Genomic DNA, 12,120 nt, shown 5'->3' with positions numbered 1-12,120 from the left:
GAAAACATCTTGAGGAAACCTGCATGCCTGAGAGTTCGACATAATGTTCTCAAAGGTGTGTGGAGTCCACCAATCCGCATTGGGCCAACGTGGTGGGCCAGGGCCTCAAACCCGTGCTCTGTAGTGGGCCGGTAAATGGGTGATGTGGTGAGTTATCTGAAGTAAATATCTTGGACTGTTAATTTATTAGAATTATTTTTTTTGTTTATAAAAAGGTCACTAATATCATTATTAAAAAAAAGTATTTGTAATAAACATGTGGGTGTTTTTTATCAGAGGAAATTTTTGAAGTTATACTTATTGGCGCGTTAGGGAAAAATGGTGAGAGTAAATTTTTACGATGCGCGCGCACACCGTCCCAAAAAACCGACACCACGATGTTAGCTATAGTCAACATTTTAGTTTTTCTAAAAAAGTTTTGACAGTTGACTTTAAATTTTTCTACAAACATAGAATAAGGCGATAGATAATATTTTTGTAAAGATTTTTATCTTGTTACGCCAAAGAAGTATAACTTCTAACGCTTGTACATTAGTACACACACGTTTTTTTTGTTTTCTTGGTGATTTGTAACACGGTGATGATGCGATACGCCCGCTTGTTGGTCATTCTATTGCTGTCCCGCAGTTATACTTTTTTGAAATATACTTTAAAATTAAAAGATAGACAAGTTTGTTCACATTATAAGACAATAACCTAACAAAAAACATTTTGTAAAGTGAAGAATTGTTCAAGGTCATGATTACTTTGATATTTCTTTGTAGCCCTGGGTAAGCAAGAGGAGTCGAGTCCCAGTGCCCATAGAGTTGTTGGCGATCGTCATCGGGACCCTTGCGTCCAGCTTCGGCAACCTCAAGCAAAACTACGGTATTTCCCTCGTCGGAACTATTCCTACTGGGTGAGTATTTCATAAATATGACTTACTGCATTATTGGAGTAGTAGTTAAACTATGGATCAGGTGCCGTGGACTCTATTCCCTCCTCGCGCTACAATGCCATCGCCATTACAATTGTAATAAAGTACATTATTATAATTATTATTAACAATGCTTGAAAAAAAAACACTAAGTATTAAAAATTTATAAGGGGCTGTTGAATGCCCAAGCAACCGGCGATCAGAGCTCCAGAGTGAAGAACCTCCTCACAATACGCGCCGTTTCAAGGACTACTGCCTTCTGTATCCGACTCTTGATCCAACACGTCTTAAGATGTTGCTCGAAGCTTTTCTTGAGAAGACCATTGACTGAAACGATCGGAACAATAACGGTCGACTCAACATTCCACATGGCGGTAATCTCGTGAGCAAGGTCCAAGTATTTAGATACTTATTCCTTATAATTTGCAGGTTACCGGATGCTAATGTTCCGCCCATAGAATTATTGCCGCGTATCGCCCTGGACGCTTTCACCATCACGATGGTAACGTACACCATATCCATGTCCATGGCGCTAATCTTCGCCGCCAAGGAGAAGTACGAGGTGGACGCCAACCAAGAACTTCTGGCATTGGTGAGATTTGCACTCTGAACTGGATATCCTCTATTTTTATTTAATATTTGTAATTATTAATATTTATGTATATTCTTAGAGTTTTGCGCACCGCTATAAGGATCTATATGTGAGTCAATTTTAACGGCCTATCGGGTCTTCTCTTCCAATCCATGGGATGCCAGTTGGTTACAATTTTTGCCCATCTACTATATTGACATGTTGATATCTTTAGATGTGCGAACCTATATAAACTATGCTATAACAACCTGAAGTGATATCACTTCAAGTTCTTGAACTACTTGAATGGATTCATGCTACTCGGACGCACAGTTTCACTGATAATTTTAAATTTAATATATTAATAGATCCCTACTAATATTATAAATGTGAATGTAAGTTTGTTTAATAAGTAATAATAATTTACGCTTTCACGCAAAAACTACTGAACCGATCATCGTGAAACTTTGTACACATATTACTGAAGGTATTAGAAGTAATATAGGATGCTTTTTATCCCGAAATTAAGCTCAGTTCTTTTGGGAGAGGGGACGACATAACGCCGTCAAATGATAACCGATTTAAATAATTACTTACTTACTTTTTTTATAAAAGAATACACAACTTAAAAATTTCAGTAGAATTACACCTAAATTGAATGCCACATGTCTTTCGAAAAACAAAAACAAACGCAGACGAAGTCGCGGGCAAAACCTAGTAACGAATAAAGCAAAGTCGAAAGTCAAATATTTCTTTATTCAATTAGGCACATAGTCCTAAATAAAGATCTTGAATCAAAATCAATCGCAACTGCACTTATCTTTTTAAAAGATGCGTACTTCCAAGAAGGAAGGAGAACCTGGAAACTTTGTCTAAAGGTTCTTTACTCCTTAATAATAATTGTTTATGCTCAGAGCAAACGTGATTTTTTACATTTATGTTTTTGTTGCAGGGCGCGAGCAACGTGTTTGGGTCATTCTTCTGCTGCGCTCCACTCTGTGCGAGTTTGTCTCGATCATACATACAATATCAGGTAAGTTTGATTTCAACAAAATATACGAAACTTTTTAGAGACTTTATTAAATAAAGAAATAATAAACTATAATAACTAAGTATTGAGTGATATTAGGTAACAAATATATTTTTTCTATAATAATATAAAGATTTATAAATATTATTACATTTATTACTCTTTTTAATGATCTTTGTATTTTTTAATGTGTAAATCTATGTAATTTTATGCATAGGATTGCGGTATTTCGTCACTCATTCCTTTATTCCGTTAAAACTAACGGCAGGTAGCTTGTAAGAGATCGCTTTTAGTGATAAGGCCGCCTTTTGCACATAATCATATTAAGGCAAGTGTTTCCTATGTTATTCAATAAAGTAGTTTAAATAAATAAAAACATCGCTCTCTGATCAGGGTCGTTTGGCACACCAGTAGCTTTCGCTCATTAGGATGGTTTATATAAGAATTATCACCATCACAGATATGCAGTCGGAAGTCGAATATCAATGATCGATTTAAATGAGCAGGTGAAAATAATAAATACAATAATTCTGGTTTTGACTCAAAGTTTCGTACGATTGATATGGCAAAAACCAAAACAAAGAGACGGCCTCAACGGATCCCATCCCACATAACTAAGGATAAGAGTATTAAACTATCGAGAATTTGGTATAAAAGTAAAAGAAATACCAAAGTGAACTTGAAGTAATATATTTTCGCTAACACGTGTTACCAATTCGAGGGTAGGAATAGGAATGAATTGAGTCGTCGAATGTACTACCATGAACAAAGATCAACATTCTACTCCCACTTCAATCCTAGACCTACTTACAAAACACAGACAAATTAGCAAAATATGGAATAGGTACACTTTGTAGGTAATGAGCATACGATCACTTTCCTCATAAGCATACATTAACATATTTGTTTAAATAATGTATACCTATAAATCATTATATATTTACATAATAATTATGATGTCTAACAAGAGTAACCGTAAGAAGAACTACAGAAATTTAGTATGACACCGTATGAAATGTTTGATACAGCTACTGGAAAATCTTTGTACTTTGATTTTAGGCTGGAAGCAAAACCGGGATAACATCAGTTGTAAGCGCGGTACTCATTCTATGCGTGCTGCTGTGGGTGGGGCCGTTCTTCGAGCAACTTCCCCGGTGCGTGCTTGCGTCCATCATAATCGTCTCACTGAAAGGCATGTTTATGCAAGTCAAGGATCTAAATAAGTAAGTGCTCATGTGTAATTTATCTACTATTTTCAATATACAACGTGTAAATGAAAACCGAAATAATACTTAACAGGCTTCAGAGGAACATTATGTACTGTATCTGTATTATATATATAAACGCAGCGTAGGTCGGCCCCCAACGAGGTGGACAGATGACATCAGGCGAGTCGCTGGGAGCAGCTGGAGGCAAGCTGCCCGGGACCGTGGATTGTGCATCTGTGTAACCGAAAACCTAATAGTTTTTGAGTACACCACTGCTATAGTTTATACTGAAACAAATCAGATACAGCCCTAACATCGCATGCAAATCAAAATCATGTGACTCCTGTCACTTTATTAGGTACGCGTCGCTATGACCGACATGTGACTCCTGTCACTTTATTAGGTACGCGTCGCTTAGACCGACATGTGACTCCTGTCACTTTATTAGGTACGCGTCGCTTAGACCGACACATGGGTAATAGTAGTACCTACGGTACTATGGCCATGTGTCGTTCTTTTATCTTCGGTTGTCGTAAGTAAACACTGAGAATGTTTTGAATTAGTTCGTATGGAAAAATAAATATGCTTCTTTTGATTTAAAATTTTTACAGGTTTATTTCTTTTGAAATATACTTATACATCCTTCAACATTATATCGTGATTCGATTACACGTTGTATATATATCGGCGCAACGACATATGAAGTTGCTAAATTGATTACCCTAAAAACTAAATTGATTAAAGATAAATTGTAATTGTTATTCTCATAATTAAAGATCATTAGCTAATTGATGTACACCACCTGTAAACAACAGATTGCTTATCACCCCACCTGGGTGTTCTTTATAAATACAGAGTGTTCAGTGTCTTACGGATCATTCTGGCACGAGTAGCCAAACCGAGCAGAGCTCTATATTGTTGTGATAACTTTATTTAAGTGAAATAAACAATTATTTGGAAAAACAAGTCCTTATTACTGCTAACATGGAAAGTTACGATAACGACGAGGAAAATGACGTCAGTATTGCTGAAGTCATTGTTTTTAAAAATAATATCGCGTCAGAGGCGCCGTCATATATAATATAGTTATATATTGACGGCCGATTGGCGCAGTTTGCAGCGATCCTGCTTTCTGAGTCCATGGCCGTGGGTTCGATTCCCACAACTGGAAAATGTTCGTGTGTTGAGCGTGAATGTTTTTCAGTGTCTGGGTGTTTATATCTATATTCTAAGTATTTATGTATATTATTTATAAAAACAGTCATCTTAGTACCCATAACACAAGCTACGCTTACTTTGGGGCTAGATGGCGATGTGTGTATTGTCGTAATATATTTATTATTTATTTATTTATTATATTGTATTTATATATTGGTGTAATGTTTATATCTTATTTATTGCACCGCCTACCTCTTTTCTATGGTTTTTCCTTTTACGCCTTTGGTTGCCTAGAAGAAATCGCTATGTAGCGATAAGGCCAACAAATTGTACTCTCTTTCTCTGTTTTTATATTTCTGTAACTACCTTTTTATTTGGTGTACAATAAAAGTGTATTAATAAATTCATTCATTAATTCAGTTCTGTTAAGTTATTTTAAGAGTTCCGTACCCAAGGAGTAAAATCGCACCGCATGTCTGTCCGTCCGTCTGTCACATGGTTGCAAATTCAAATTCGAAAATTCTTTATTCATGTAGGAGCCTATAACGGGCACTTATGAAGGGTTCTTACATATATGTTTACATAATTGTATGGGGATAGTGATACTTCGTTCGAAAACTTAAACCTAAAGCGAGGTTTCCAAACGCGCCCTGGTCTAAGAAGAGCCCACAACACTGTTAGCCGGGTATTTTTTTTTTGTTATCACCATGTCACAGATAATCAATATTAAGCTATGAAGTTAGAGCAATTCATATCCAAGCTTTTTTATCGTTAAAGTTGTTTCTTATGAACCGTGAAAGTTAGACAGTCGGAATTTTCACAAATAATTAAAAAAATATTAAGGGGATGCAACAAACACGATTTTTTTTCCGTTTTTGTTGATAATTGAGTCCGACTCGAACTTGGCCTTTTTTATCACAACAATAATTTAAACCCCCATCCCCCTAAAATATAGGTGTTATAATTGTCTGCTTGGCAGCGGTGATAGCCCAGTGGGTGGGTACCTCAAGGACTAGGACTAACGAATGACTTAACTGTTTGTTCGAGAAACTCTACTAAAGTGGAGTGGTTTTTGATGCTTCAATATAAGTCGCATACTCGGTTTCCGTATGAACTTCATTCTGTGGTTAGTGATTCTCTTAATATTTCAGGTTTTGGAAGCTAAGCAAGTTGGACGCTGTAGTGTGGCTGGTAACATTCTTAGTGACAATGCTGATCAATATCGACGTTGGGTACGTCACAAGTTTATTATGATTTATGTATACATTACGCGAATACATACTAGTATCTGCAAGCTTCGTACTTGGTCAACCATAATAATATTAAATTAAATACGCAAAAGTATGTCTTGTTCGTTTGCTAATTGTGTTCGGGACACACGATCGTTATAAAATCTAGAACTCATACAACGTGTAAATTAAAACCGAAATATTACTTCACAAGTTTCAGAGGTATATTATTTACTGTTTCTGAGACTTATCTGTGAAACCGAAACTAATAGTTTTCGAGGAAACCACTGCCATAGTTTTTACTGAACGAAATCAGATACAGTCCTAACATCACATGCAAAATTAAAATCAAGTGACTCTTGCCACGTTATTAGGTACGCGTCGCGTAGCGTAGGTACTATGCGCGCGTCGACCTTCAATAGGGCTGTCAAAGTAAACACTGAGAATTTTTCAATTCGTTTGTATGGAATAATAAATATTCTTCTTTAATATACTTACGCACGCTTCAACGGTATTTCGTTATTCAGTTACACGTTGTATAGTTTGTAGTCAGGAGATGAACATTCACGGGCGATCGGTTTACACAAAGATTCAATCGAGTGTCACAAATTTATTAATTAGTTACTTATCATATCTTATACTTATCATTTAGTATCGAAAAAACATGCAAGCTAAGACGCAAGAAGCTCTCTTCAAATACCATTATGTCAGGCTGAAATATGACTGTAATTGAATTAAAATATAGCATGTTATTGAGAATGTTGTTTTCCGTATTTAAGACTTGGCGCTGGATTACTAGCTAGTGTTGGAGCGTTGTTCTGTCGCTCGCAGAAGCCGTACACGTGCCTACTTGGCCGCGTGCTGGATACAGATCTGTACCTTGACATCAAAAGGTATCGCGCCGTGAGTATTGCTCTTTAACTATAAACGGATTGTTCCCACGACGCCGATTCCCTCTAGGCGAGGCAGCGGAGCCGAGAAACAGAGAAATATTAACCAATAGAATTGCACAAAATCTCCGCTCCTCTTAAGTGGACAGGGACTTGCGAGCTAGTTTAAAAATTCATATAAAACCGGTAAGCGGAGCGGGGAAACGGAGCGGGGAAACGCGCGGGGATGCGGAGCGGGAAATCACTCGTCGCGTACTTGCTGCCTAGCTCCGTATATTGAAAAACACAGCAACTCCGCTCCGCATTACTTCCTCACTCCGCTCCGCAGCCTCGCTCCGCTCTGGTGGACAGTCACAGTACGCAACTCCGCTCCGCATTAGTCCGTTTCTCGGCTCCGCTGCCTCGCTCCGCTGTGGTGGACTGGCAGCCTTATACTCTTCCCAGTAGCAAGCATAAGCATGCAATTAGCATGGCGAGAGTACTTTCCCGGACGAGTTGTGTTACAAAAAATTGTACTACTTCTAAAAGCTATGCAAGAGTGCTTATCAATAACAACTGTAAAAGCGTTTTAACTCTTATTGTTAATCTTTATGCTTGCTAGGATTTAGACGGCCTATTGGCGCAGTGGGCAGCGACCCCGCTTTCCGAGTCTAAAGCCGTGGGTTCGTGCCATAACTGGAAAATGTTTGTGTGATTAACATGAATGTTTATGAGTGTCTGGGTGTTTATCTGTATATTATAGGTATTTATGTGTATGATTCATAAAAATATTCATCGGTCATCTTTGTACCCATAACACAAGTTACGCTTACTTTGGGGCTAGATGGCGATGTGTGTATTGTCGTAGTACATTTATCGCACCCTCTTCAATAAAATGTTGTTCAGTTTATTATAGCAACACATATGTAGAGTTAACAGTGCTAAAGCGGAATAATGAACTAAAATGTTACATTTCTGATCATAAAGGATGAAAATCTGTTTGTTCTAGTACTTCATTCTGACATAAACATTCCTCGGCTCATCCATTCCATTTCGATGTAAACAGAGTATAAAAAACTGCACACTGCTCATCAGGAAAACGTTCAAAAACATAAAAATCCACCATTTTACTACGTCGCAAACTCCAACTTCGTAATTAAGAGCGTATGGGTATCTTTTGTCCGCGAAAAACCTCATTTTTGGGATATCGCAGTATGTTCTGCTGAAACTTTTACTGATTATTCTTAGCAAGCCTTCACAAAATCCTTTGGAGTACCTTCGCAATATGTCTTCTGGAAAACCATTTCAAAATATACTTTTGTTAATCTTTGCAGAATCGCGTTTTCTTATGTCCATTAAACAAATTTTTGTGGGATTATCTTGAGTTAAAGTTCAATGTTTAAAATTGTGCATCTTTGCTTTAATTGTTTGTTATAATGAACAATGAGATGTACGTTATTCCATGTTTATTTTGTTTCTAATACCTATAGTATTTAGATTCTAAGATTTTCTATGTTGACAATGAGTGACATAATGCAAATGTCTATATTGGTAACTGACTTAGTATATGTCATAATATCAAGTCATTAGAAAAAGCGAATGCTATTTTTATTGAATTGAGTAATGAGTTTTGTTATTTTGATGTGAAACATCTATGTAAACCTGATTTTTGACCTGATCATCGCCACGCTATATGATTGAATTTTTGTATTTCGTATGTAACAATAAAAATGAATATTAATTTTGTAATAAAACAGTCATTATTAACCGAATTACAAAAAGGAGTGGTTATACATTTGGATGTATTTTTTTTTATTTGTGGAACAAATTTGTAATGTTTTATCTTTTCATTATGCAATATCTGCAATAACTTACTGAAAACCATTTCGATGTTTCACATCTGCCAGGCGTCCCTTGACGGCTCACACGTTTTTTCTTTCAAATAGCACCTTTTTTATTCTTGCCACAAGGTGTGGTAATTTGTGTCGGTATTGTTATATTTTTCATCTGTGACGCCAATTTAGTAGTTCCCAGAACATGACGCTCTGCCGAATCGGTGTCGTAACTTTAATGACGCCTACCGTCGGTGGTCATTATCTAAGTGTGGGTGAAACGTTTATTTTGTTCTACACATCACCTAAATAAATTAATAAATAAATAAAATAAAAATAATTTCATTGACGACCACTGATGCCAAAACTAAGGTTGCATTTATGTACACTCGTATATAGTCATCATCTCTCTCATTCACTTGAAATATTTTTTTGTACATTAACAGAAGAAATAACAAATTTGACATTAATAAACTTTTTAAGGAACATGCATTAAATGTGTAATATATCGTGTTTGTATGTGCGTGCATGTCTGTGTGTACGCGCGCGCGCAAGCTTGTGTGTGTGTATGTGTGTGTGGGCGCTTGTGTGCTTGTGTGTGTGTGTGTGTGTGTGTTTGAGGTTATCAAATCATTTGGCGTCCGGGTTACCTAAGTTTAGTGAAAACGGGAATTAGTCTCGTCTTTAAAACAAAGATATTTAATATGGTATGCATAAAAACTAAACTTAAGTAAGTATTCATATATGTTTTTCTGTTATTCCAGGCCGAAGAAATCCCCGGCATCAAGATTTTCCACTACTGCGGCGGGCTCAACTTCGCCAGTAAGAATCTGTTCCGAGCGACTCTATTCCGAAGGATTGGGTACCTGAAGAAGAGAGATCAGAATAAGGATGACGATAGCAATTACAGCAAGACCGACTTTGAGTGGGATTCCAACATAGGAAATAGGGTAAGTCTAGAATTTTAAACTAGATTTTCATTAATCAAACTATTACGTGAAACTACTTTATAATACTCGCGTAGTTTGCACTCCTTCATATTCTTTAATAGTTTTATTATTATCCGAGCTAACTTCAGCCATAAATAAGAATTGAATTGAATTGAGCTGGGGTAGTAATAGATGGCGTTTATTTATTTGCGGGCCATATTATTAAAAAGTAAGATTTAACTGAATACAACAGGCAATCGACGAGGTACGTAGATTTTAATGTTAAAACTACGTCGTAGTTCGAGAGAAGTCCAAGAGATGGTGCTGTTTTATTTGTTGGTCAAAAATATTTGTTCTCAGGATCCTTTATTTGAATTGTTTACAGGTGAACTGCGTAATAATAGACGCTACGGCGTTGTCGTACGTGGACGCGCCGGGCATTAAGAGTTTGGTGGCGGCGCAGAGAGAACTTGTGGCCAACAACATTACTGTGCTTCTGGCGGGAGCTAATGGTGAGTTGATCTCAGATTTTGATGACCTGCGACGCGCTTGATATCGTCTGTGCACCTAGTTCGGGGTCGACGAACGTTGCGGGGGCTGCCATTCTAGCACTTTGGGACCCCAACGTCTATTCTTTATCCGAGCCATGTGCCCCGCCCACAGTGGCGTGCATACAGGGTATGCACAGGGTATGCAGATGACATAAAATAGAGAAAATCTTAAGTCTGAGTTTAAAAAAACTTAAGAATAGGCATTGTAAGAGTTATAAAAAAGCCTATCCTTAAGTATTTATAACTCGTATTGAAGATTTTCTTCATTTTGTATCATCTGCATACCCTGTGCATGGCCTCTGTGCACGCCACTGCCCGCCCATTACCACTTCAGCTTCGCGACTCGTTGAGCGGTCGGTAACTCTGGTTCTTCTAGGGATCTCCTCATTTCTGATTTGATCACGTAGAGATACTCCGAGCATAGCTCTCTCCATCGCCCGTGAGTGACTCTGAGCTTTCTTATGACGCCCATATTGAGCGAGCAGGTTTCGGAACCATATGTCTTCACTGGCAATACGCGTGTTGCCGTTCAGTCAATGAAAAACGACATCGAACTAGTTGCTGGAAACAAGCGGCCCAACAACGAGTATTTTTTTTTTATATTAATAGCAGGCAAACGAGCAAGTGGGTCACCTGCGCCCATAAACATCTGCAGCACCAGAGGAGCCACCGACGCGTTGCCGGCTTTAAAGGAATTTGTTTATCCGCCCCTTGAATAACCCTAGATTGTATTTTTGAGGAAACACATCAGAAGGGAGATTGTTCTGTAATTTGCAAGTGCGCGGTAGAAATGATCTGATATTTCGAACAGTAGAAGAATACCAGGCATCCAGATGATGAGGGTGGAATTTATTTCTACGGCATAAGGTGCGGTCAGAGAACAAGGAAGGGTGTATCAACGCAAACAACCCTTCAGAACACTGTCCTTTTTTTAAATTTTGGAACTTTCGACAAAAGACCAATGTCCATCAGTGTTTGTCAATCGGTGGATATGATGATGGTGTTAAAATCCCCTTCCAGGCCCCGTACTGGAAATGATCGAGCGGTACAACTCCCTAGAAGCCGAGCAATTGCAGCTAGACACTTTCCCCACCGTACACGACGCTGTGGTGTACTACAAAATGTTGGAAGTGAAAAAGGAGCCCGCAATCACTATATCCACGTGATCCTAGTGAAACCATTTGCTTGTATATGAATTTATGAATACTAATCATTGCTCTATAGTGTTATCGCAAGTACTTATAAACAAATTGCATTGTTCTTTAGTGCATTAGCACTATAAAATTAAAGTTAAAGTCAAAGTCAAAAATATCTTTAATCAAGTAGGCCCATAGATGTCACTTTTGATGCGTACGTTACATGAGAAATGTGTACACGGTAGTGAGATGATGGCGATAACCATACAATATACATACATTCGTATTTATTTATGATCACATTGCATTGCTCTATAGTCCTAGTGTGTGTCTTTATGATATAACATTGTGATAGTAAATGTTTTTCTTAATACATTTCATTGTTTACACGTATATGTATTTATTTAGTCTATACTGCTGGTATTTGTACTTATTCATGGATGCATTTCATTGCTCACTATTGCTGGAATGTGTATTTATGAATACATTTTATAGGTCTACATTACCCAGTATATGTATTTATAAACACATTGCACTGCTATATAGTGTTTTTGTTTGTTTTTATAAACACATTTTATTGATCCATAATGCTAGCATATGTAAGTGTAAACGCATTTTATTGCTCTATGTTACGCATGTACGTATTTATGAACGCATTTCATTGGTCGATACGAACAGTGCATACACAAGA

At 37.4% G+C, this 12,120-nt stretch overlaps 1 protein-coding gene across 4 annotated transcripts in view; it reads left to right on the top strand.

Annotated features, from left to right (window-relative positions):
* Nucleotides 1–11,612, top strand: part of LOC120627850 (prestin) — a 58,744-nt gene extending 47,132 nt beyond the window's left edge. For all 4 annotated transcript variants that reach the window (XM_039895948.1, XM_039895945.1, XM_039895946.1 and 1 more), the window contains 9 exons: nucleotides 765–898; nucleotides 1,346–1,508; nucleotides 2,440–2,520; nucleotides 3,577–3,740; nucleotides 6,035–6,115; nucleotides 6,892–7,015; nucleotides 9,578–9,763; nucleotides 10,128–10,254; nucleotides 11,314–11,612. In XM_039895948.1, coding sequence (XP_039751882.1) covers nucleotides 765–898; nucleotides 1,346–1,508; nucleotides 2,440–2,520; nucleotides 3,577–3,740; nucleotides 6,035–6,115; nucleotides 6,892–7,015; nucleotides 9,578–9,763; nucleotides 10,128–10,254; nucleotides 11,314–11,459 — 1,206 coding nt within the window. In that variant the 3' untranslated portion in view covers nucleotides 11,460–11,612. The remainder of the gene's footprint in view (nucleotides 1–764; nucleotides 899–1,345; nucleotides 1,509–2,439; nucleotides 2,521–3,576; nucleotides 3,741–6,034; nucleotides 6,116–6,891; nucleotides 7,016–9,577; nucleotides 9,764–10,127; nucleotides 10,255–11,313) is intronic.
* Nucleotides 11,613–12,120: the final 508 nt, after the last annotated feature.

This window comes from Pararge aegeria, chromosome 12 (genome assembly GCF_905163445.1).
Source record: "Pararge aegeria chromosome 12, ilParAegt1.1, whole genome shotgun sequence".
NCBI classification, from domain to species: domain Eukaryota; kingdom Metazoa; phylum Arthropoda; class Insecta; order Lepidoptera; family Nymphalidae; genus Pararge; species Pararge aegeria.
Note: the sequence above shows the minus strand (reverse complement) of the source record. Positions and strands in the feature narration are given on the sequence as shown.